At 43.7% G+C, this 25000-nt stretch overlaps 1 protein-coding gene across 2 annotated transcripts in view; it reads left to right on the top strand.

Moving 5' to 3' along the window:
* The window catches only part of grin2ca (glutamate receptor, ionotropic, N-methyl D-aspartate 2Ca), a 115912-nt gene that overhangs the window by 60350 nt on the left and 30562 nt on the right, over nucleotides 1-25000 (top strand). For both annotated transcript variants that reach the window (XM_042083545.1, XM_042083544.1), the window contains exons 4-5: nucleotides 5818-5932; nucleotides 22818-23029. In XM_042083545.1, the coding sequence (XP_041939479.1) occupies nucleotides 5818-5932; nucleotides 22818-23029 (327 nt within the window). The remainder of the gene's footprint in view (nucleotides 1-5817; nucleotides 5933-22817; nucleotides 23030-25000) is intronic.

Here is a 25000-nt window from a genome sequence, read left to right as displayed (position 1 = left end):
GTTTCGTGTAGACGTACTCTGAGAGTTGAGGGAAACTGAGATGGATATGATGCCCCCTCATGCCAAGCCAACCCTAAAGAGCAATCTGGTGCCATCTGGGGAACACACACACACACAAACAGCGAACATACACACACACTCACACACACCCCGTACACAAACTGCAAATCCAAAAAAATGTAATTATCCCAACCAAGGGAGTCTGTGTGCAAGTACAGTTTGTGTTGTTTTATGTGTATGTGTGTGAGTGTGTGTGTGTGTATGTGTGTGTGTGTGTGTGTCTGCATCTGAGTGTGTGTGCGTGCATCTGAGTGTGTGTGTTTGTGTGTGTGTGTTTATGACTGTGGAGTGACTGTCAGGTTCTGGCAGCAGTCAAGGTTACATACACAGACTGGTGGCTCTGAATCGCTGAGGATAAGCCACTCTGTCTTGTTGTTGTGTGTTTGTGTGTGTGTGTGTGTGTGTGTGTGTGTGTGTGTGTGTCTGTGTCTGTGCATGCGTGTGTGCAAGCATATGTGTGTGTGTGTGTGTGTGTTACTGGCAGAGTTGTTGGTAGTAAATCAGTATGATGCCACCGGTATTGAAACATCATCACTTCAATCAAAAGAGATGATGACCTGAGTTGAACAAGTGTGTGTGTGTGTGTGTGTGTGTGTGTGTGTGTGTCTATTCCAATTTCCCACTCGAGGGAGCAGCAAGAGAGTGATCACATATGACAAGCAAAACATGGCTACTAACACGGATGAATGGACAGATACAGACAGGAACACAAACTGATAAATGAGAGAGAGAGAGAGACATTCAGATGAACTGATAAATGGAGACAGAGAGAGACATTCAGATGAACTGATAAATGGAGAGATACATTCAGATGAACTGATGAATGGACAGATGGAGGCATTCAGATGAACTGATAAATTGAGAGAGAGAGACATTCAGATGAACTGATAAATGGACAGATACAGACATTCAGATGAACTGATAAATGGAGAGAGAGAGAGAGAGACATTCAGATGAACTGATAAATTGAGAGATACAGACATTCAGATGAACTGATAAATGGAGAGAGAGAGAGAGACATTCTGATGAACTGATAAATTGAGAGATACAGACATTCAGATGAACTGATAAATGGAGAGAGAGAGAGACATTCAGATGAACTGATAAATGGAGAGAGAGAGAGAGACATTCAGATGAACTGATAAATGGACAGATAGAAAAAGGAACATGAACAGATGTCCAATTCACTGGATTGAGTGTGTATGTGTGTGTGTGTGTAACTGACTTCCTATGTGTGTGTGTGTGTGTGTATGTGCGTTTGTGAGTGTGTGTGTGTGTGTGTGTGTAACTGACTTCCTATGTGTGTGTGTGTGTGTACTGTATGTGCGTTTGTGAGTGTGTGTGTGTCTGTGTGTGTGTGTGTAACTGACTTCCTATGTGTGTGTGTGTGTGTGTGTGTGTGTGTGTGTGTGCATGTGCGTGTGTGTAACTGACTTCCTATGTGTGTGTGTGTGTGTACTGTATGTGCGTTTGTGAGTGTGTGTGTGTCTGTGTGTGTGTGTGTGTGTGTGTAACTGACTTCCTATGTGTGTGTGTGTGTGTGTGTGTGTGTGTGTGTGTGTGTGTGTGTGTGTGCATGTGCGTGTGCGTGTGTGTGTGTGTGTGTGTGTGTGTGTGTGTGTGTGGGCGAGGTGTTAAAATGATTCATGGCTGTCTCTCTTATTATTGTTTAATTTATCCAGTCATGACTGATTCAGATCTCCCTCTCTCTCTCTCTCTCACACACACACACACACACACACACACAGGTTCCATGCTTTAATTAGGTCTTTCTTTAATGACCTGGTGATTAAGTGTAATTAAGACATTTTCACTGGTAATGCGATTACTACAGATTAATAGATGAAACCAGATTTACTACACAACCCACAGGGGCTTGGGGTGGGGTGTGTGTGTGTGTGTGTGTGTGTGTGTGTGTGTGTGTGTGTGTGTGTGTGTGTGTTCAGTCTAATTGTGGGCCTTGTTCATCCATGACGCCACACTATTCCCCACCACCAGCAAAGAAGAATGCTGCATTCATTCGGAAAAGTTTCTGTGTGTGTGTGTGTGTTAGTTATCCAATATCCAATATCCAGCAGTAGGTGTCTGGAAAATGTGACTTTGCCAAGGACGCTTGGATGGAAGGGTATCCCGTCGAGATTAAACAGAAGTTTCTAAATCCAAAATTAAATAGAAGATTCAACAGAAGATTCTAAATCCAAAATTAATTAGAAGATTCTACAACCAAAACTGAGCAAACAGAAAAGTGATTAAAAGTATTAAGTTTAGGTTAAGAAACATTCATATCAGTGTAGATTAAGAAACGTTCATATCAGTGTAGATTAAGATTAAGGTTTTCAGTTCTTAAGGACCCAATCGCAGACAGCTCAGATCAGTGATAACTTTTCTTTTAATGAGAAAGACACAGGTATTAATTCCTCATGGAACACAAATTGCAGTCTTCAAACTCAAGAGGCAGGCAAAAAGGCAAATGCCAAATCCAGGGCAAAAATAATCCAAGGCAGAGTTCAAAACATAGGTCCAGAACAGGCAGGCTTCAAGAAGTAAGAACAAAAACTTGCAGAGTTCACAAATAGGTCCAGAACAGGTAGGCTTCAAAAATACTTACAGTGACATTGACTCAGCACAGGAAGCAAGCTGGCACGATCTAGCACAGACTGAGAAGACCTCAGGCAAACCAAGAACAGGTGAGTCTACAAAATGGCGGGAATTTAAACAAAGAGAGGGGCGGAGTCAGAAGCGCATGGCAAACTCAAACAAAACCACATGGGTACATCACATGACAGTTCAAGGTAAACAAAAGCACATGTCAGGAAAAACAAGAACTTAGGCCAGAGCAGCATCACTAACAAGTGTAGATTAAGAAGGTTAGATATTAGTGTAGATTAAGAAGGTTAGATATTAGTGTAGATTAAGAAGTTTACATATCAGTGTAGATTAAGGTTACATATCAGTGTAGATTAAGAAGTTTACATATCAGTGTAGATTAAGGTTACATATCAGTGTAGATTAAGTTTACATATCAGTGTAGATTAAGAAACGTTCATATCAGTGTAGATTAAGAAGTTTACATACCAGTGTAGATTAGGAAACATTCATATCAGTGTAGATTAAGAAGTTTACATATCAGTGTAGATTAAGGTTACATATCAGTGTAGATTAAGTTTACATATCAGTGTAGATTAAGAAACGTTCATATCAGTGTAGATTAAGAAGTTTACATATCAGTGTAGATTAGGAAACATTCATATCAGTGTAGATTAAGAAGTTTACATATCAGTGTAGATTAAGAAACGTTAATATCAGTGTAGATTAAGAAGGTTAGATATCAGTGTAGATTAAGAAGTTTACATATCAGTGTAGATTAAGAAGTTTACATATCAGTGTAGATTAAGAAGGTTAGATATCAGTGTAGATTAAGAAATGTTCATATCAGTGTAGATTAAGAAATTTACATATCAGTGTATCTTAAAAAGTTTACATATCAGTGTAGATTAAGAAGTTTACATATCAGTGTAGATTAAGAAGTTTACATATCAGTGTAGATTAAGAAGTTTACATATCAGTGTAGATTAAGAAGTTTACATATCAGTGTAGATTAAGAAACGTTCATATCAGTGTAGATTAAGAAGTTTACATATCAGTGTAGATTAAGAAGTTTACATATCAGTGTAGCTTAAGAAGTTTACATATCAGTGTAGATTAAGAAACGTTCATATCAGTGTAGATTAAGAAGTTTACATATCAGTGTAGATTAAGAAACGTTCATACAGTATCAGTGTAGATTAAGAAGTTTACATATCAGTGTAGATTAAGAAGGTTAGATATCAGTGTAGATTAAGAAATTTACATATCAGTGTAGATTAAGAAGGTTAGATATCAGTGTAGATTAAGAAGGTTAGATATCAGTGTAGATTAAGTTTACATATCAGTGTAGATTAAGAAACATTCAAATCAGTGTAGATTAAGAAGTTTACATACCAGTGTAGATTAAGAAACGTTCATATCAGTGTAGATTAAGAAACGTTCATATCAGTGTAGATTAAGTTCTTCTCTATCCTGTTGTCATCCTGTAGACTGTGTGTGTGTGTGTATGTGTGTGTGTATGTGTGTGTGTATGTGTGTGTGCGTATGTGTGTGTGTGTGTTCTCTGTCCTGGTGTCATTCCGTAGTCTCTACTCACAAACATTATTTGATGATATTTTTTAACCTATAAGTTATCGGCTTTGCACCCCCCCCCCCCCCCCTCCACACACACACATTCTCTCTCTCACACACACACACAAACACAGCCTGTCTGTCTGTGTTCTAAGAGGATTATAGGGTGTGAATTAATTAATGTCCTTTTGCTGTAAGTTCATTTCATTACACAAATTCCCAGATCAGCTCTGCGGTGTGTGTGTATATGTGTGTGTGTGTATGTGTGTGTCTGTGTGTGTGTGTTTGTGTGTGTGTGTATGTGTGTATGTATGTGTGTGTGTGTGCATGTGTGTGTCAGGTCAGGGCCGGTCCTAAGCCATTCTGGGCCGGGGAACAAAATCCTCAAAATCGTCTGCTGTCCAAATGTTAAGCCAAGAACCGTATACCTTCTTTAATATGATTAATAATAATAATAATAATAATAATAATAATAATATACCTTCCTGTTAAATAATGAAAATATTACTTAATCAACAAAATAGTATTGCATAAAGTATTAACAATAATGTATAAACAAATAGGCTTATTTACTATGAACAAACCATTTATAACTTTGTGTACAAATGCTTTACTAATGATAAACAAATCATTTACTAATAGTTTACAAATACTTAACAAATGATGAATGGTGTGTAGTTATTATAAAGTGTTACTAATGCACTTAATGCAGGATCAGCACAGAGGCACAGGGCCCCCCTCCAGAACCGGCCCTGGATACAGTGTAAAAGTGACTGCCAGTGTGTGTGTGTGTGTGTGATATGGAGCAGAAGTCACTGCCTGTGTGTGTGTGTGTGTGTGTGTGTGTGTGTGTGTGTGTGTGTGTGTGTGTGTGATATGGTGCAGAAGTCAATGCCAGTGTGTGTGTGTGTATCACCTGCATTAATACCATTGTTAATATATGTGTTAATACCAGTGTTAATATATGTGTTATTACCAGTGTTAATATATGTGTTAATATATGTGTTAATATATGTGTTAATACCAGTGTTAATATATGTGTTAATACCAGTGTTAAAGGAACCATATGTAAGATTGTGGCCAAAACTGGTACTGCATTCACTTTCAAACTACTGTATCCCCTCCCCCTCCCCCTGACTCGAGGTTGCCAACCCGGATGCCAAAACACTACTGACTTTGTGTTTAGTGGATAGGTGGAGGGTGGCACATCAGGCCAAAACACAACATGACATGACAAAACACAACATCAACATCAGTTGAGGGCTGCAACACTTTTTAAATGACAATATCCTGGCCGGACTACTGTTGTCAGTGATATAAGTATTTGAAATGAACATGATTTCTTAATGTTTAGTGACATATCAGGGCCATTTTATGATTAATTGAAATACATTTCTTACATACAGTTCCTTTAATATATGTGTTAATACCAGTGTTAAGATATGTGTTAATACCAGTGTTAATATATGTGTTAATACCAGTGTTAATATCAGTGTTAATATATGTGTTACATTGTTGCAGAAAACATTTCTCTGTTGTTATAACAGTGTTACTAAATGTGTTAATAAGAACCTGTGTGTGTGTGTGTGTGCTTGACAGACACATGTTGAATGTGACGTGGGAGTACACAGACTTCTCCTTCAACAGCGATGGCTACCTGGTCAACCCCTCCATGATCGTCATAACCCTTGACCGCGAGAGACAGTGGGACAAGGTCAGACACACACACACACACACATATACACACGCACACACACAAATTCTCAGAAAAATATTGACATGGAATAACCCAAATGCCAGGATGGCACAGGTTTTTATGACACAGAACAGCGGGCAAGGGTGGCACCAATCTGAACACACATTTTAAGCACAAATCACTCTCACTCAGCCAGCTGACATTACTAAATATGGTGTGCCATCGCCATGGAGATGGAGCGCAGGCATTAGAGCTAACAACTGACTAACACTGACATTACTAAATATGGTGTGCCCTGCCATTAGAGTCAATTACTAACTAACACTGACATTACTAAATATGGTGTGCCCTGCCATTAGAGCTAACAACTGACTAACACTGACATCACTAAATATGGTGTGCCCTGCCATTAGAGTCAATTACTAACTAACACTGACATCACTAAATATGGTGTGCCCTGCCATTAGAGCTAACAACTGACTAACACTGACATCACTAAATATGGTGTGCCCTGCCATTAGAGCTACTAACTAGCTAACTAACTAACACACTTCTAAACAAAACAACATTCTGTGCGGACTCGCTCTACTTTCTGGTCTTGTTACGTCACTCAGAGAACAACTCTACTTTCTGGTCCTGTTACATCATCAGAGATCATTGGCACGTTTCATTACATTACATTTGGCTGACGCATTTTTAACCAAAGCGACTAACAACATGGTAACAGTTAAGTTTTAAAGCAATTCTCTCAACAATTTTAGGACAATTTAAAAACGGTAGAGTACAGTAAGAATAAGTGCATCAGTGTGTGTCAGTTCAAGACGGCTGGTAAGTGCTAGGATCAGCAAGACTTGTTGTAAGTGGTGCTATGAGAGGAGATGTTCTCTAAAGAGCTGGGTCTTCAGGAGCTTTTTGAAAATGGAGAGGGAGACTTGGACGTGGACAGTGTTTGGAGACTGCTTGTTCAATGCCTTTGGATAGGAAAGGCAGGAGTTAGACGGGGGACGGTAGTTCTCGACTTCAACAGGGTTGACTCAGTGAACAACCACACAGGACTTGGTTGGCACGGCAACCACACAGGACTTGGTTGGCACGGCAACCACACAGGACTCGGTTGGCACGTTACACTCAGTGAACAACCACACAGGACTCGGTTGGCATAACAGCCACACAGGACTTGGTTGGCACGGCAACCACACAGGACTCGGTTGGCATAACAACCACACAGGACTTGGTTGGTATGGCAACCACACAGGACTCGGTTGTAAGGAGGAGTGTTGTGGAGTGCAAGGAGTGTGTTGTGGTCTGAGGAAGTGTAGATCCCTTTCACATACACACACACACACACACACACACACAGAGGTACGCATGCCCACGTACACATACGTACATGTTTAATGTTTTGCAACCTAATTGAAATGACACACACATCTTCTCTCTCTCTCTCTCACACACACCTTCTCTCTCTCTCTGGTTGGGTGTGTCTTGTGCTTTTGTCTTGAGGACTCCGGTTCAGGGGTCTCTCTCTCTCTCTCTCTCTCTCTCTCACACACTGTTTCAGGGGTCTTTCTGTCTCAGACTAATTATATGCTATCGACGCCTCCTCAAGGTTGTCCGCTGCTCACAGCTCCCGGATACACCCCTGTAATTGGTTGGCTTAGCTCACTCCGTGTGTGTGTGTGTGTGTGTGTGCAGCCTTAGACTCAGAGGTTGAGAGTCTGTGAATGTAATTTCAATACGGTTGTAAGAACTGAAAGATGTGCTTGTGTGTGTGTGTGAGGGACTGAGGAATGCATAAGGAAAGATGTGCTTGTGTGTGTGTGTGTGTGTGTGAGTGGCTGAGGAACAGTGTTGCGTGTAACGCGTTACAAAGTAACGAGTTACAGTAACGTAACTACTTTTTCGAGTAAAAAGTAGTGTAACGCATTACTACTGAAAATTTGGTAACGTAACATAGTTCTTTTTTCATATCGGCGCAACGTTACTGTGGTGTCAAATCCAAATTAAATAATACAACATCAAAAGAAGTCCGCACACTGTGAATGTATACTGCAGATGATGGCTTTAATGCACTCCGGAGCATTAGTGAAGCAAGCAAGTAAGTGAAAGCAAAGTGAGCTCACATCCTCTGGCTGTTGTCCAGGCTTTATACCCCTTCCAGTCATCCCAGACAAGACACTCTATGTTTACAGATAACTGACCAAGTAACGTATGGTACTTCACCTTTGCCCTCTCATCCTGTTATTCCTACATTCTTTAGGTTGTGCCATTCTTTAGGTTTTGCTTACATTTCCTGGCACCAAACCTTGTCTATGCCATTTTCTGCCAGGCCTGCTCTTTCACTTAAACCAGTCTTCCTTTCCCACACTGAACATACTATAGACTTCAGTTTCACAAAACAATGATATTACACAGAATAAAGATACTACATAAAAGATGTATAAACTAAAGGATATATTTCAATAAAGCCCACGACATTACTTTTCCCAGGGACAGATTTGACAGCGACGCTGCTTTCTCAGCTGCACGCTTGCGCAATAGGCTCGAGCTCCACACAGCAGCCTACGTGACAGAGGCTGGTAGCATGAAGTGCAATCATAGCAAGCGAGACGCAGCCAACGCTAACTTCTGAGGGATGGAGGTATTCACATTTCTTCAAACTCGTTGAAACTAAGGGGAGGAATGTGAGTGTTAGTTGTAGCCTACACTGTGACCTGATGCCCTAACTGGTTACTTTTTTGAGAAGTAACGAGTAACGAGCAAACACTACTTTTTAAAAGTAACTTCCCCAACACTGCTGAGGAATGCATAAGGCTGTTTTATGCTTCTGCGTCAAATCGACGGCGTACCCCCCTAGACCTCTCTGTGTCGCCGAGACGATGCAGACCGCAATTGTAATTTATTGATTTATTGATTTATTTAAGACAGGGACAGTGCACAATAAGACATTAACTTTGTGCAACAAGAGAATATCAGACAGGTGTGTGTGTGTGTGTGTGTGTGTGTGTGTGTGTGCGCGCGCATTGTGCCAGGTTTTTATTTCCACCTGCATTCCCTGGACAGGTTGATATAGTATAATACAAATTAGTATAAGTGAAGAAAGTTATTAAAAGCAAAGATCAAAGAGGCAATATACAGTATAAAACAAATAAATCGAAAACATGAAAGCAGATTAAACAGGACAGGACAGACTGCCCCCATCACGCTTGCCCACACACACACACACACACACACCCCACCCCACTCCACCCCCCCCCACACACACACACACATAATTCATAAATGTGTACACTCTTGTCTTGACAGTAGCCAACGCTTTGCAAGAACTGAGAAGGCGTGAGGACTTTACATGAACTGATGTCAGTTGGTCGAGTATTCCATTGAGTCATAGCAATGCAGGAAAATGAGGACTTCCCAACTGCAGTTTTGCGTTGGGGTATACTACACTCTCCCCTCGTAACAGATCTTGTTGTTCTTGTTGACCTCTCAGAGCAGAGTGTGACATATTTTTTAAGGGGGAAACTGTAGCATTATGAATAATTTTCAAAAGTAAACAGACATTTGAGTGCTTTATCAGGTTATCAAAGTTTAAAATGTCATATTTATTGAGTATATGACAGTGATGGTGGCTTTTTGTCATGGATTTTGAGAGCACTTTTGTATAACGATTCAAGTGGCTTTAAAACTGTTTTATTTGACTGAGACCAGCTTGTAATACAATAAAGAAAATGTAGTATAATCGTGGCATTCAGATACATACTGGAAGCCTCTATTGTGAGTGAAGTCCTTATGCATCTGACATTAGCCAGGTGAAATGTCACTGTGTTTCTCAGTTGTTTCACATTGTGTTTAAAGGTAAGACTTGGGTCAACGGTAACACCCAAATACTAGAATTGATCAACAAGGACTGTGATTGGTCAACTCACCCTGTGTGTTGATAGCCGACTGCTCCAAGCAGCCTACCCTGGGGAGTAGCAACATGGTAGTTCACTGACATGAGCTTGGCAAGTAAACTCAGACATCTTTTGATCACAATGACGGGGCTATCCATTTGTAAAATCTCTATTTGTCAGTAACGTTGTGAAATTAACACTTCGCCAGCAAGCATTACTTTGTGGGAGGTAGTGGGAATTTTTGCTTGCTAACATAACATAAGCTGGCTGGCAGACACCTCGCAAATAACCTCAGACTTATTTTCTGATTACAGTAACTAGGTCATTGGATTTTACAGTGTCTATTTCTTGATACTTTTTACAAAATCTAAGCAAGAAAAGACAAACCAATAAAATTAATATTTCAGCACGGCAGTCTATGGGTTTCGGTGGTGAGCAACGCAGACACAGGCGATGCAGAACCTCGAAACCACCCCACCCCACACCACTGCGTTTGGGATTTATACACTGCTATTATATACATTATACTGTACATACAATACACACATACACACGCACGCACGCACGCACGCACACATACACACACACACACACACAGGCCTGTATACTGTCTTATATACTCTGGCGATCCAGAGAGAAGTGTAGCTGCACCTTTGATTGACCAGATGTTAGGAGGTCTCGGCAGACAGCATGGTTCCGTTCTGTGTGTGTGTGTGTGTGTGTGTGTGTGTGTCCATGTGTCTGACTGTGGGCTCTCTGAATGTGTGCATGTGTCACTCTGTGTGTGTGTGTGTGTGTGTGTGACATGAGGGCGCTGGTGAAAGGTGGATAACACACCGTCACACTCACTGTCAGCCAGAGTCAGTGAACCAAAGATGTGTGACAAGACCCCCCCCCCCCCCCTCACCCTGCGTTCTCTCTCTCCCTCTCCCCCCCCCTCACCCTGCGTTCTCTCTCTCCCTCCCCCCCCCCCTCACCCTGCGTTCTCTCTCTCCCTCTCTCCCCCCCTCACCCTGCGTTCTCTCTCTCCCTCCCCCCCCCCTCACCCTGCGTTCTCTCTCTCCCTCTCCCCCCCCCCTCACCCTGCGTTCTCTCTCTCCCTCCCTCCCCCCTCTCTACACCTCCTCCACCTGTCTCTTGTGCTCTCTCTCTCACACACCTTCCTCCTCTCTGTCTGTCAAAGTCTCTCTCTGTCTGTCAAAGTCTCTCTGTCTGTCAAAGTCTCTCTCTGTCTGTCAAAGTCTCTCTGTCTGTCAAAGTCTCTCTCTGTCTTTTATCACCTGTTCATTTCTTTTCTCTTCCCCTCTTTCCTGTCCAACTCTCTTTCATCCTTCTCTCTCTCTCTCTCTCTTTCATCCTTCTCTCTCTCTCTCTCTCTTTCATGCCTCCCCAGCTCTCTCTCTCTTTCATGCCTCCCCAGCTCTCTCTCTCTTTCATGCCTCCCCAGCTCTCTCTCTCTTTCATGCCTCCCCAGCTCTCTCTCTCTTTCATCCTTCTCTCTCTCTCTCTCTTTCATGCCTCCCCAGCTCTCTCTCTCTTTCATCCTTCTCTCTCTCTCTCTCTCTCAAACTACATCCATCCACACCTTTTATCTTCTACATCAGAAACAGCTCTGAGAAAACATCTCTCTTTTTCTCACCTCTCCATCTTTCCTTCTCTCTCTCCATCTCTCTCTCCATCTTTCCTCCTCTCTCTCCATCTTTCCTCCTTCTCTTCCCCCCTTCTTTTCTTCTCATCTGCAACATTCTACAACTTTTACTTTTGAAATGTCAGGTCAGACCAACGCTACTGATGTCAAAACACACGCCAGATCTGAGCTCCAATGTGTGTGTGTGTGTGTGATCTGGGGCCAAAACTAGGATAAGGGATTAAGCCGGGTTATCCTGGCTCAATTTATCTGTGCTCCAGTTGCACAAAAGCGGGATAGGGGGTAGCAAGATATGTTATGGTATAAGTTACCATGGCGATTTATGCTGTGGAGCTAGCCTGCTCCAGACCAGGCTAAGTTCCAGGATCTATTTAATCTCATCCCTTATCTCAGTCAGCAGTCACCACAAACGGAAACCAATAGTTATTCCACTGCCCACTACACATTGTTATCACATATACCTAGACCCTCTGTCATTATTTAAACGTTTGTTATCATTAATTAACTTTTACATACTCACCATTCCTGACCTGTCATGTGACAATGTGACATCACGGGAGCGCCGTAACCATTTTGCACATTGTGGTCGAGGCACTAGTTGCAATATTCTCCTAAACAGAGGTGTTGCTGTTTGTTCTGTAGTGAAAAGGCTATCGCTACCTACTTTACACCGTAGAAGAAGCAATGAAGCCGCTCTAGTTGCCATGGTGAATCAGTGACTCTGTGGCGGGGTCTATTTGAGGGAGCCGTGAGCGCGCACTTATCCAGGATAGGTTTCACCTGGAGCCGTGAGCGCGCACTTATCCAGGATAGGTTTCACCTGGAGCCGTGAGCGCGCACTTATCCAGGATAGGTTTCACCTGGCTTGATGAATCCGTGTCTGCTCATCCTGGCTTGGTCTTTGTGCAACCAATTAAGCCTGTACGCTCTTCCTCCTCATCTTCCCCCTCCTCTTCCTCCTCCTCTCGGGCTGAGACTGATGGAAGTTCCTCTGCCCCATTGAGGCCAGTAATTTATGAGTCCTTTAAATCAGCTGTGTGTGTGTGTTTGTGTGTGTGTGTGTGTGAGTGTGTTTACGAGACGTTTAAATCAGCTGGCTGCGTCTCAGACACTCCGTGGCTGACATGTTTTACAGCACCCGCCGACCCCTGAGAGAGTGTGTTCATATATGTGTGTGCATTTGCGGGTGTGTGTGTGTGTGTGTGTGAGTGTGTTTGGGGCAATCAATAGTAAAAGGGGGGAAAATTATGTGTGTGTGTGTGTGTGTGTGTGGAGGCGAGGCTTGGTATCTGTGGTGATGTACTGTATGGTCAAGGTATCGTTCAAGCCCTGAACACCCCACACATGACGCATAAAAGGGCTAGTCAAGCTAACATACAGCCCTGCTGTCCTGAAAGAACTAGCCCTGATCACCCCACACATGCTAACATACAGCCCTGCTGTCCTGAAAGAACTAGCCCTGATCACCCCACACAAGCTAACATACAGCCCTGCTATCCTGAAAGAACTAGCCCTGATCACCCCACAAATGACACATAAAAGGGCTAGTCATGCTAACATACAGCCCTGCTATCCTGAAAGAACTAGCCCTGATCAGCCCACACAAGCTAACATACAGCCCTGCTGTCCTGAAAGAACTAGCCCTGATCACCCCACACAAGCTAACATACAGCCCTGCTATCCTGAAAGAACTAGCCCTGATCACCCCACACCTGCCCTGATCACCCCACACAAGCTAACATACAGCCCTGCTATCCTGAAAGAACTAGCCCTGATCACCCCACAAACGACACATAAAAGGGCTAGGTCAAGCTAACATAGAGCCCTGTTGTACACACACACACACACACACATACAGCTAACATACAGCCGTGCTATCCTGAAAGAACTAGCCCTGATCACCCCACACATGCTAACATACAGCCCTGCTATCCTGAAAGAACTAGCCCAGATCACCCCACACATGACACATAAAAGGGCTGTTCATGCAAATAAATTAATGAAATTTTTCATATTTGGAAATGGGAAAATAATCGCTAATGGACAAATTAATCGTTAGATTAATTGAAAAAAATAATCACTAGATTAATTGTTTATAAAATAAGCCCTAATAATCACCCTCCTGATAACATTTCACATTTAACCCTCCTCAAACACACACACATATATAGTACACACACCTTTATGGAATTGGTAGTGTTGGAGTCATGGCCTGTTTATTACCACTGCCATGGTGCCATTACCACCTTTTCTTTAAAGGTGCGGGGGGGGGGGGGGGGGGTATATTGGGAGTCTAACGAGCCCTGCAGTGCTGATCTGTCTCAGCCCAGTGGGTTCTGATGAGATTCACACACACAAACACACACATACACACACACACACAAACATGCACACCCACACACATGTACCCACACACACATGTACACACACACACATTCACCCTCACCCAGAGATTAGAAAAACAATGAGTCGATGTAATTACGACCCAAAGAATGGATTCATTCCGCCTTTGTGAATTAGGATGCAGTCGATACTCAGCACCCACCCACACACACACTCAGACTCAACTCCACTCTGTGTTTGTAAATCTAACTGAGGCAAACTTTGCCCAGAGTGTTAATTTCCTTGTTAGCTCAGAGGGAATAACATCCTGATCTCCTCTCATTCCAACACTACAGAAAAACACACACACACTCTCTCATGTCTCTCTCTCTCACACACACACTCACACATACTCTCTCTCTCTCTCTGTCACACACACACAAACATACACTCTCTCTCTCTCTCACTCATACACATACACAAACACACACACACGCACACACACACAGTCTCTTTCTCTCTCACACACACACACACACTGTTAGCTCAGAGGGAATAACACGCCTGCTCTCCTCTCTCTCCATCTCCACTTCATTTCCGTTAATGACTTTAGTCTGTGTGTGTGTGACCTTGGTGTCTGTTTGTGCATGTGTGTATATGTGTGTGTGTTTCTGTGTATGTGTGTGTGTGTGTTTAGAGCTAGAACAGGCTTGTTTAGGCAGCAGCAATGCTATTCCTAGAGAAGTTGTTAGACACACAGACTGTAGTATCACATCATTTGTGTTAATGTGACTGATGTGATGTGATGTGTTAATTTGACTAAGCGTGTGTGATGTGTTAATTTGGATGTGTTAATTTGACTAAGCGTGGTGTGATGTGTTTATGTGACTAAGTGTGATGTGATGTGTTAATTTGACTAAGTGTGGTGTGATGTGTTAATTGGGATATGTTAATTTGACTAAGTGTGGTGTGATGTGTTAATTTGGATGTGTTAATTTGACTAAGCGTGGTGTGATGTGTTCATTTGACTAAGTGTGGTGGGATGTGTTAATTTGACTAAGCGTGGTGTGATGTGTTAATTTGACTAAGCGTGGTGTGATGTGTTAATTTGAATGTGTTAATTTGACTAAGCGTGGTGTGATGTGTTCATTTGACTAAGTGTGGTGTGATGTGTTAATTTGACTAAGTGTGGTGTGATGTGTTAATTTGACTAAGTGTGGTATAATGTGTTCATTTGACTAAGCGTGGTGTGATGTGTTACAGTAATGTGACAAAGGGCTCTATCTTGCACTCCAGCGCAATTGACTTTGTATACTCGCGCTTTTGTCTTTCCTATTTTGCAGTCAGCGCATATTGGAATTTTCCCTCCACAGGTACATATCCGTAAATTAGAAAATTCAATTGCGCCCACGGGGGCGGTTCAGCGAAAAGAGGGGGCGTGTTCCGGCGCAAACGTTCCCTGTTGATATTTTGCAGTTTCAGAAAACAATTCCGCCACAGATCAGGAACCTCCTGGTCTAAAGTCAGTGGCGCAAATTCAGATGCTATTTTAAGGGTGCATGCATGGCCACAGGCCTGCAGGAATGAATGCTATGCACACCGATCTACAGACACCCCCGTGCACAGACGGAAACATTCAAAGCCTTGATAATATTTGTCCGTTTCCGAGTTTTGTTCGTGCATTGGTCACATGAAAATGTATTAGCCTAACATCTACAGGCAATATTTTTACATCAACGACAATTTTGTTCCAATTTACCGTTGTGTATGGCTTTAAACATTGTGTGCGCTTTAACATCAGCCTAATTAGCCTAAGCATAACCATTATTCCAGCTGCGCTAAGGTTTTGACAAGCACCACAATTTTGCCTCTCTTGTTGTAGCCCATCTTAAATAACTCTAAGCTTTGCTATGTTCCCTCCATCCTTTCGTTGTTTTCAAAAACGTTTTATATCCATGATGGCCTTGAAGTCTTGAGTAAGTGAATTAGCTTAAATCAGCTTATTATGTGCTGTTACAGTTTTTCTCGATCGTTTTGATACCTGTGTCAACTCTGAAATCACACTCTCAAAACAGTTAACACCCGTGTCTGAACAAAAGCACTCTGGACAAAATGACACATTTTGCTTGCAAAAGGCTGTTACTCTCTCAAAACACTTAAAACATGCAGCAAAAGCAAATCTAGCCTTCAAACACTACAACTTGTTGCCAATTAAAAAACACTCTTTAATCAATCATTACACACTGGACAACAAAATGCAAAATCTAGTTCTCAAAATGAGCATTTTTGCTATGTCTGTTCCATTACTTTCTCATTTTTCTGGTAGGCCTATCAGAAAAAAACTGTGAAAAGACAAAATGTACTGAATAAAAAAATAATTTATTCATTCCTCCCAAGATGTAACTGCCATTGACATGTAAGACATACAGTAAATACCTAGCAAGATACAGTAAATTTCATTGAACTACAACTTGTCATTTTTCATCAAAATAGACCTACAGTAAACACCTTTTGTACTGTTTTCTCCACCAAATAGGCAATACAGTACTTTGTCTAAATGTGCATTAGATCCATACTTGCAAATAGCAACACAGAACAGACATCTCTTATGTATAATGAATGATTGCTGATTGAAGAATTGTGCAAAGGAGTTTCACACAGGTGTATCAGAGATTCAGACTTATGCAAGGAATCTATACCACCTGTGAAAAGATGTTTTACTTTTGTTTAGCATGGGAAAACCAATAGAGTTTGGGGCTTTTGAATGACACCTGTGTTAACTGTTTTGCAAAAGGGTGTGAGAAATGTGTGAACCCAATGAAAATGTGTGAACACATTCGCAAGAGATGACTTCTGTTGTGCAAAGAATGTAGTCATGAAGATCAAGTGGGTTCCAGTTTACTTAAGCAGGTAAAAGCAATCGAGAAAAACTGTAACCAGCAACCATAGATAGTAAAAGAAAGCAGCAAGTAGCCTTGGCTACAATTTATGTAGTTGCTGCGTTCATTCCAATGCCATTCATTGTTATTCTCTCTCCTGCTCAAACAAAAGTTGTGCGTGCATTAAGTTGATGATAACGTGTTTACAAACTCTACTTTACAGAAAATATTGTAAATAGCCTACTGTCATGCAGTTAATGGGATACTGTGCAGAGTTGGGAAGTTAGGTCAACTGTTTCTCGTTGTTGAGTTGCCTGATGTTGCCATAGCTTACACCTGCAGGAGTGCTTGGCCGCCTGTGCTGCGCAACGCACACTTCGCTCCTCTCATCTATACGACGCAGTTCCCATTTCTGCAAACCATACATAATTACAAGGAAAAATATTACCACACAAGGGAAATCAGTGTGGTGTCCATTAAGATGTGAAAAAATAGGTATCTAGCGCATTTCCACGAATCACAGATGTTGTTGATGACATAAATTAGGAAATATTAGAGGATTTAAGGAGACGTGATGTTGAACTGCATGCCGATGCCATTTAACCCAAATGCCCCAGCAGCAGCACAGGAGAGGAGAGCTTATCTGACAGAATATCTGCATTGTCTATAGTGAGGTAATGTTAGATTACATTGCAAAAATATCACCATGCATTCATAACCTCGTGATTCAGTGAGAGTGATCCCAAAACATCAGAAAGTATGTCTTTGTCACATTTCTGTATTACATTTTGTCAAGAGGAAAACTCAATAGCAAACTGTTCCCAACTGAACAGTGCTTAAAGCACTGTGAACGCTCCTGGCTGCGCTGGCAAATCCACCATGCTATGGAACAAGCACGCCTGTTGTTAAAGGGAATGTGAGATGAAGCTCTGATTGGTTTATTGCACGTTACGCCCAAACCACACCCATGAGTAATGTAGCTACTTCAGACTAGCCTGGTGTTACCATCCTACGTACTTCCGCCCAAAATTTGATTTAGGTCTCACGTAGTCTGGCCCAACCCACATTATACGGCTCGCGTGTAGCCGAGCCATTCAGCGAACAGTTGAGTGATGGCGCAGAACTCGCCTGCTAGTTCGACAGCATATCAACAATGGCGACGGAGGAAGAGACGCTAGAAGATATCCGCAAAGTTGTCTCAACTCTCGAGAGCCTCATGCAATTAAAACAAGAACAAGAGTCTTGTCAATTTTATAAATGGCAAGGACGTTGTGGCTCCCCTTCCAACTGGCTTTGGGAAAAGTTTGATTTATCAGATGGTGATAACTAAACCTAAACGCACAAGTGTACTACATGCATCAGTACTTATGTTTTCAGATGAAAGTTTGCTGCTTGTTATTCTCCCCACTACTCTGAAATTACCTTTACAAAATCAATGCGGCAATGTTATTTAAGGAATGAAATGTTAGCTACTAGCTAGCCTACCGAGCGGGCCGCTCAAGGCGAGGTGGTTGGTGTCTTGACGTGAGCTAGCCGGTTACCAAGCGGGGCTCAAGGCAAGGCTGCTGTGATTGTGCTTGACTGGGACTAGCGGTTACCGAGCTGGGCTCAAGGTAAACCGTTCCGTGTTTGTGTTTGACAGACTGAGGCTAGCCTGTGGCCGAGCTGGGCTCAAGGAGAGGCTACCGTGCTTGTGGACAGTAACGTTAGCCAGTCACCGAGCATGGCTCAAGGTGAGGCTGCGTTGTTTTATGCCGAACAACTGTTAGTTTAACCGAGCAAGCTCCAGGTTAAATAACACGTAGGTCGTCAGTACAATCCAACTTATATGAGAGTGTAGTCTGAACAGTCCGTGGAGTATGAAGTCAGCTCTGTAGCTCCGACGAAGTCACCGGGCTGCGTAGAACAACAATCGTCTGATAAGCAGCGAGTAGAGATAAGAGGAAAACTGGCGTGTGACAAGAGCTGATATAACCTCGGTGACGTGACGCTTTTGGTATACAACTCTCGGTCTGTGGCTGGCGCAAGTTAGAGATATATCCACTACGAAGAGACTGCCCTGGCGGTCAGGTAGCCTACAAACTAGCCAGCGGTCTGTTTACTACTGAGAGCGGAGGTGGGAAGCGTAAGAGCCTGAACTTGAAAGTTGCTAGGTTACGGGGACGCTGGCGAGACACGCCGCTCCGTCTGGCATCATGTTTTTGTTTGTTATGTAATGTCATGTTTATTTTTTGTATTGGTTTGTCTAGTTAAATGTTTTCCCTGTTTATTTACGCTATTTTTGATAGTTTTCGTGTTATTCTTAGTCCTTTTTACTGCTTCTAAGTCAGCTGATGTCGTTGACATTTGTCCATTGGGAGCTTGCTATGGCTAGCTTTTGCCCTAGCTGGGCATCGGACATCCTTCCATCTATCCGTGAGCGGTGCAGCACTTCACCGTCTGGTCGAGGGGATCTCTCAGGACAGCTGGAGCTACTCTCCGAAAGATCTGCCGTGGCCGCCGAGCTGTTGCTGACCTGCGAGCTGCCATGCCAACTGCAGACTCTGACATCCTTCCATCCATCCATGAACAGTGCCCTTCACTGTCTGGTCGAGGGGATCTCTCGGGACAGCTGGACCTAGGCTAGCTACTCTGCGAAAGATCTGCCGTGGCCGCCGAGCTGTTGCTGACCTGCGAGCTGCCTTGCCTACTGCAGGCTAACGCTAACGGTGAAGAGCTGCAATCTCACGGAGCAACAAACGGTCGCTGTTAAGTCCACCGAATTGCGGATCTACACGATCGCCCAGTACTTTGGACTGTGCTTCCAGTCATCTCCAGACTGCGGTCTACAAGGCCTAGCTTCTAACGTTAACGTTATCTCCAGACTGCCAGTGAATTCACCGGGTTGGTCAGTTGCTAAAGAACTTAGTTGGCATTGCATCGGTTGTGAAGACACAGCTCTGTGCGCAGTTTTCATGGATCATCATTGCCCTTGGACTTTTTCAGCTGGTTTGGAAATTGGACTAATTTTAACATCACTTTTCCCCCTTTTTAAATATATTTTCTTATATTTGTTTATTTGTTTTGTTGTCTGTCTTGTATGTATTGGTGTCACGGGTACGCTGGCGACTACGCCGCTCCGTCCGGCATTTTTTGTATTTGTTATTTTTTAAATGTATTTGTCATGTCTTGATGTCATGGGTACGCTGGCGACTACGCCGCTCCATCCAGCATCGTTTGTGTTGTTGTGTCTTGTTTGTGGAGCGCTTTGGGTTGCACTATGTGCATGTTAAATGCGCTTTAAAAATAAATCTGACTTGACTTGAACTCCGGCGCACAGCATACGTCATTACCAAACGTTGCTGATTGGTTAAGGGAACTCCAATGATTTTAAACCTCAAAATAAGCATCCGCCAATTACGGAGACAGATTTTTATTACATTGCGCCAGACTGTATGACGAAGAGAAACGTAGTCACAGGTGGTAAGGACCAGGCTAACTTCAGACCACCCCATTTTAGATTTGCGTCGGGCGCAACAGCCATTATCCCGCCGGTAAAATAGCAACAGCGCCCGAGATCCGCCCACAAAGCTACTTGCGCTTTGCGTTTTCATAATTCCGTTTTCCGTCGTTAAGATAGAGCCCAAAGTGTGGTGTGATGTGTTAATTTGACTAAGGGTGGTGTAATGTGTTTTATTTGCGCTATATGTTATGTCGTATATGTTAATTTGTTGTAAGAGAGAGGTGTGTGTATATGTGTGTGTGTGTGTGTGTGTGTGTGAACACTAAGGAGCTGTGAGTGTTTTGCAGAGAGAACAGATGTTTGATGAAACACAAAGGGACACAACATCTGCCCACTACTGCAGGGATACTGGAAAAGAGAGAGATAGAGAGAGAGAGGGAGAGGGGGGAGAGAGTGAGAGGAGTGCCTGTACTCTTGTGTCTAGAGAAGAGCTGCTCTTCATCAGATACAGATTCAGGAGCTGAGCACTTCTGTTATCTTATCAGGTGTAGATTCAGGAGCTGAGCACTTCTGTTATCTTATCAGGTGTAGATTCAAGAGCTGTGGATTTTGGTTCCGTTATCAGATGCAGGAGCAGAGCACTTCAGCTATGGTATCAGAAGTACATTCACACTTGACTTGCACCTTTGAGATCTCAGCATAAGCCATTCGTCACTGGGAAGTGGCAATACCAGACGTCCTTAGAATCCTGTTCTAGACCAGACCTTATTAGAATCTTGTTCTAGACCAGACCTCGTTAGAATCTTGTTCTAGACCAGACCTCCTTAGAATCCTGTTCTAGACCAGACCTCCTTAGAATCCTGTTTTAGTCTAGACCTCATTAGAATTCTGGTCTCATTTGGACTTCTTCACAGTGATGTTCTAGTTCTTAGCTTGTTAGACTCTGTTTCAGATAGCATTAGAATCCTGCTGTAGTCTTGAGCTCGTTAGAATCCTGCTGTAGTCTTGAGCTCGTTAGAATCTCTGGTTAAGAGCTTGTTAGAATCCTGCTGTAGTCTTGAGCTCATTAGATTCTTTGATTTAAGCCCTCCTTACACTGACAGACTTTGGAAAGATTTGGAAAAGATTTTTGAAAGACTACAGTCTCAGACCCTCTTACATCTAAAGACAAGTAGTAGAATTTTTAAGTCACAGACTATGATTTTGCAATGACTAGGGATCTTGCAGGGTCACTATTTACAAGACTGCAACACGATTCCTTTAAATTATTACCCATCGTGCAATAGATAAACAGGAACTGAAATGATAGCCTACTAAACTCAAAGTCGTATTTTCGTGTTTCTGCAGCATTGTTTCATGCGTGACATCCTTAACCGATATAGAGTTGTTCTGTCACGTGGAAGAGCTGACTAAATATGTATAAGAAATGACAAATATTGTAAGAATAACAAATAATCATATAGGCTACAGCTGTCGCCTACTTTGCCCCTTCCTGTTTGGTTTTGGAGAGAGGTCACGATTGTTTTTTATTGTTCACGTCACTATTTGCATGAGCCACGACTAGAAAGACTTGCGATAATATCAAACATGTTTGATATTGTCGTAACGGCAAAACTAGAAAAGGACCGACTCCGACTGATTTAAAACCGCTAAGATTGACACCTTACACTTAACGATCTAGTTGACAGGAGCGCACCGCGATTCCAGTAAAACTCCCATGATTTCTGTCCGACTTTGGAAATTTAGTCGCCGACTGTGAAAACAGACCAAAATCGTACAATGTAAGGCCGCCATTAGAGGATTAGAATCCTGCTGTAGTCTTGAGCTCGTTAGAATCCTGCTGTAGTCTTGAGCTCGTTAGAATCCTGCTGTAGTCTTGAGCTTGTTAGAATCTCTGATTTAGAGGATTAGAATCCTGCTGTAGTCTTGAGCTCGTTAGAATCCTGCTGTAGTCTTGAGCTCGTTAGAATCCTGCTGTAGTCTTGAGCTTGTTAGAATCTCTGATTTAGAGGATTAGAATCCTGCTGTAGTCTTGAGCTTGTTAGAATCCTGCTGTAGTCTTGAGCTCGTTAGATTTCTGCTGTTCTCTTGAGCTTGTTAGGATCTCTGGTTTGGAGCTTGTTAACCCTGCTCCACTAGTCCTTCACTGAACAGTACGGATGTAGGCATTCCTTTACAAAAACAGCAATTACATTCCTATGTGTCCTTTGGTTGTGTGGTCCACTTGCGCACTTCCCAGACATACAGACAGACGTCCACACGGCACAGCAGTGCAGATGAATGGATCCTCTCCCTCCTCCTCTGATCCCTGATTGGTTATCTGTTACATGATGTCTTTCTTTCTCTTCCTCTCCCTCTCTCCTTCCCTCTCTTTCTCTCCCTCTCCATCTCACACCCACTCTCTCTCTTTCCTTCTCACCCCTTTCCCTGTCTCCCTCTCTCCCCCTCTCCCTCCCTACCCTCCTTCTCCCTCTCTCCCTCCCTCTCTCCTTCTCTCTCCCTCTCTCTCTCTCCTCCTCTCTCTCCCTCTCCCTCCGTACCCTCCTTCTCCCTCTCTCCCTCCCTCTCTCCTTCTCTCTCCCTCTCTCTCTCTCCTCCTCTCTCTCCCTCTCCCTCCGTACCCTCCTTCTCCCTCTCTCCCCCTCTCTCTCCCTCCCTCTCTCTCTCTCTCCCTCCCTCTCTCCTTCTCCATCTCTCTCTCTCCCTCTCTCTCTCTCAGGTGGGGCGTTATGAGTCGGGTATTCTGCAGATGCGGTACCCTGTGTGGCCGCGCTACGGGACGTACCTGGAGCAGGTGTCCGATAACCGCCACCTCACCGTCGCCACCCTCGAGGAGCGGCCCTTCGTCATCGTGGAGGCGGTCGACGCGGCAACCGGGACCTGCCTTAGCAACACAGTGCCGTGCCGTCGGCAGTCCAATAAGACGGAAGCGTGAGTGACTCCATCTCTATACCTGTGATTGACAGGCCAGAGTCCACATAGCAGCCTGAAGTACAGTACGCACTACTCACACACCAAACACACACTCTACACACACACTACACACACTCTACGCACACACTACTCACACACCAAACACACACCCTACACACACACTACTCACACACCAAACACACACCCTACACATACACTACACACACACTACTCACACACCCTACACACACACTACTCACACTCTACTCATACACACTACTCACACTCTACTCACACAGTCTTCACACAAACTACACACACCATACACACACACACACTACAGACATCCTACTCACACTCTACACAGTCACTACACACACACTACTCACACACACTACTTACACCCTACACACTGTTACGCCCAGAAGGGGAAATAACATGGAGGAGGCATGGAGTAGTCTAGCAAGCCTGAACAGTTTATTTTGCCACCAACAAGATAGACAAAAAGACAATCGATAGCAGGTGCAGGCAGCGACTGAGCATCTAGTCCTACAAGAGGCTCACAACCCAGATCGAACAAAGGCAAACGCCTCGTGCTGCTGCCCCCCAGAATGGGAACCGGCGGCCTTAAAAGGGGTCAGGTGACCTGTGCACCGGTACACCATCCTCCTTAATCAGCCAATCACTATCAGTCAGCATACCGACCACCTGCGAACAGACACAAGACAATACAGCGTAGCGCAGGGAGGAAGCCACGCCCACTGGGGCGTCACACACACACACACTACACACACACCCTACACACACACACACTACACACACAGGCTCTGACAACCTTTCTACAACATATACTGGAGTGTATACCTGCGTGTGTGTGCGTGTGCGTGTGCGTGTGCGTGTGTGTGTGTGTGTGTGTGTGTTCATGTGTGCGTGTGTGTGTGTTCATGTGTGTGTGTGTGTGTTTGTTCATGTGTGTGTGTGTGTGCGTGCGTGCGTGCGCGTGCATGTGTGTACGTGTGTGCACGTGTGCGTGTGTGTGTGTCCCTCCCTGTTGTGTCTCAGAGTCCTTCGCACCTGAAGGGAGATATTCTACTGCTGTTGCTGCTACTGTTGCTCTGTGTGTGTGTGTCTGAGAGTGTTTTGGCACTTTTGCTGCTGCTCTGTGTGTGTGTGTGTGTGGCATTTTTCGACTGCTGTTGTGGAGTTAAAAGGAGAAAAATGTTTGTGATGATGGATAACCGCCAAGCGCTGTTGAAAGCAGCCAATGAGTTTGTGGTGTAACCTTGAGAGCACAGCAGTGATGCACACACACACACACACACAAACACACACACACACACACACACACACACACACACACACACACACACACACACACACACACACACACACACACACACACAAGGCTGGGTGAGTCAGATGAGTTGGCAGGCAGCCTGAAGGTCCCCTGGTCCTCATGACACACTCGCTGGTGGAGCAACATCACAGCTAGCCACTACGTTAGCACGCCTGCTGTGACGCTGCTGAACACACACACACACGCACACACACACTACGCTAGCACACCTGCTGTGACGCTGCTGAACACACACACACACACACACTAAGCTAGCACGCCTGCTGTGACGCTGCTGAACACACACACACTACGCTAGCATGCCTGCTGTGACGCTGCTGAACACACACACATGAACACACACACACACACACACACAGATGAACTCACTCACACACACACAGATGAACTCACACACACACGCACACAGATGAACTCACACGCACACACACACACACACACAGATGAACTCACGCACACACACACACACACACAGATGAACTCACACACACACACAGATGAACTCACACACACACGCACAGATGAACTCACGCACACACACACACACACACACACACACAGATGAACTCACACACACACACACAGATGAACTCACACACACACGCACACACACACACACAGATGAACTCACA

This window comes from Alosa sapidissima, chromosome 24 (genome assembly GCF_018492685.1).
Source record: "Alosa sapidissima isolate fAloSap1 chromosome 24, fAloSap1.pri, whole genome shotgun sequence".
Classification (NCBI taxonomy): Eukaryota; Metazoa; Chordata; class Actinopteri; order Clupeiformes; family Clupeidae; genus Alosa; species Alosa sapidissima.
The sequence above is the reverse complement of the archived record's forward strand: the minus strand, read 5'-3'. Positions and strand labels throughout refer to the sequence as shown.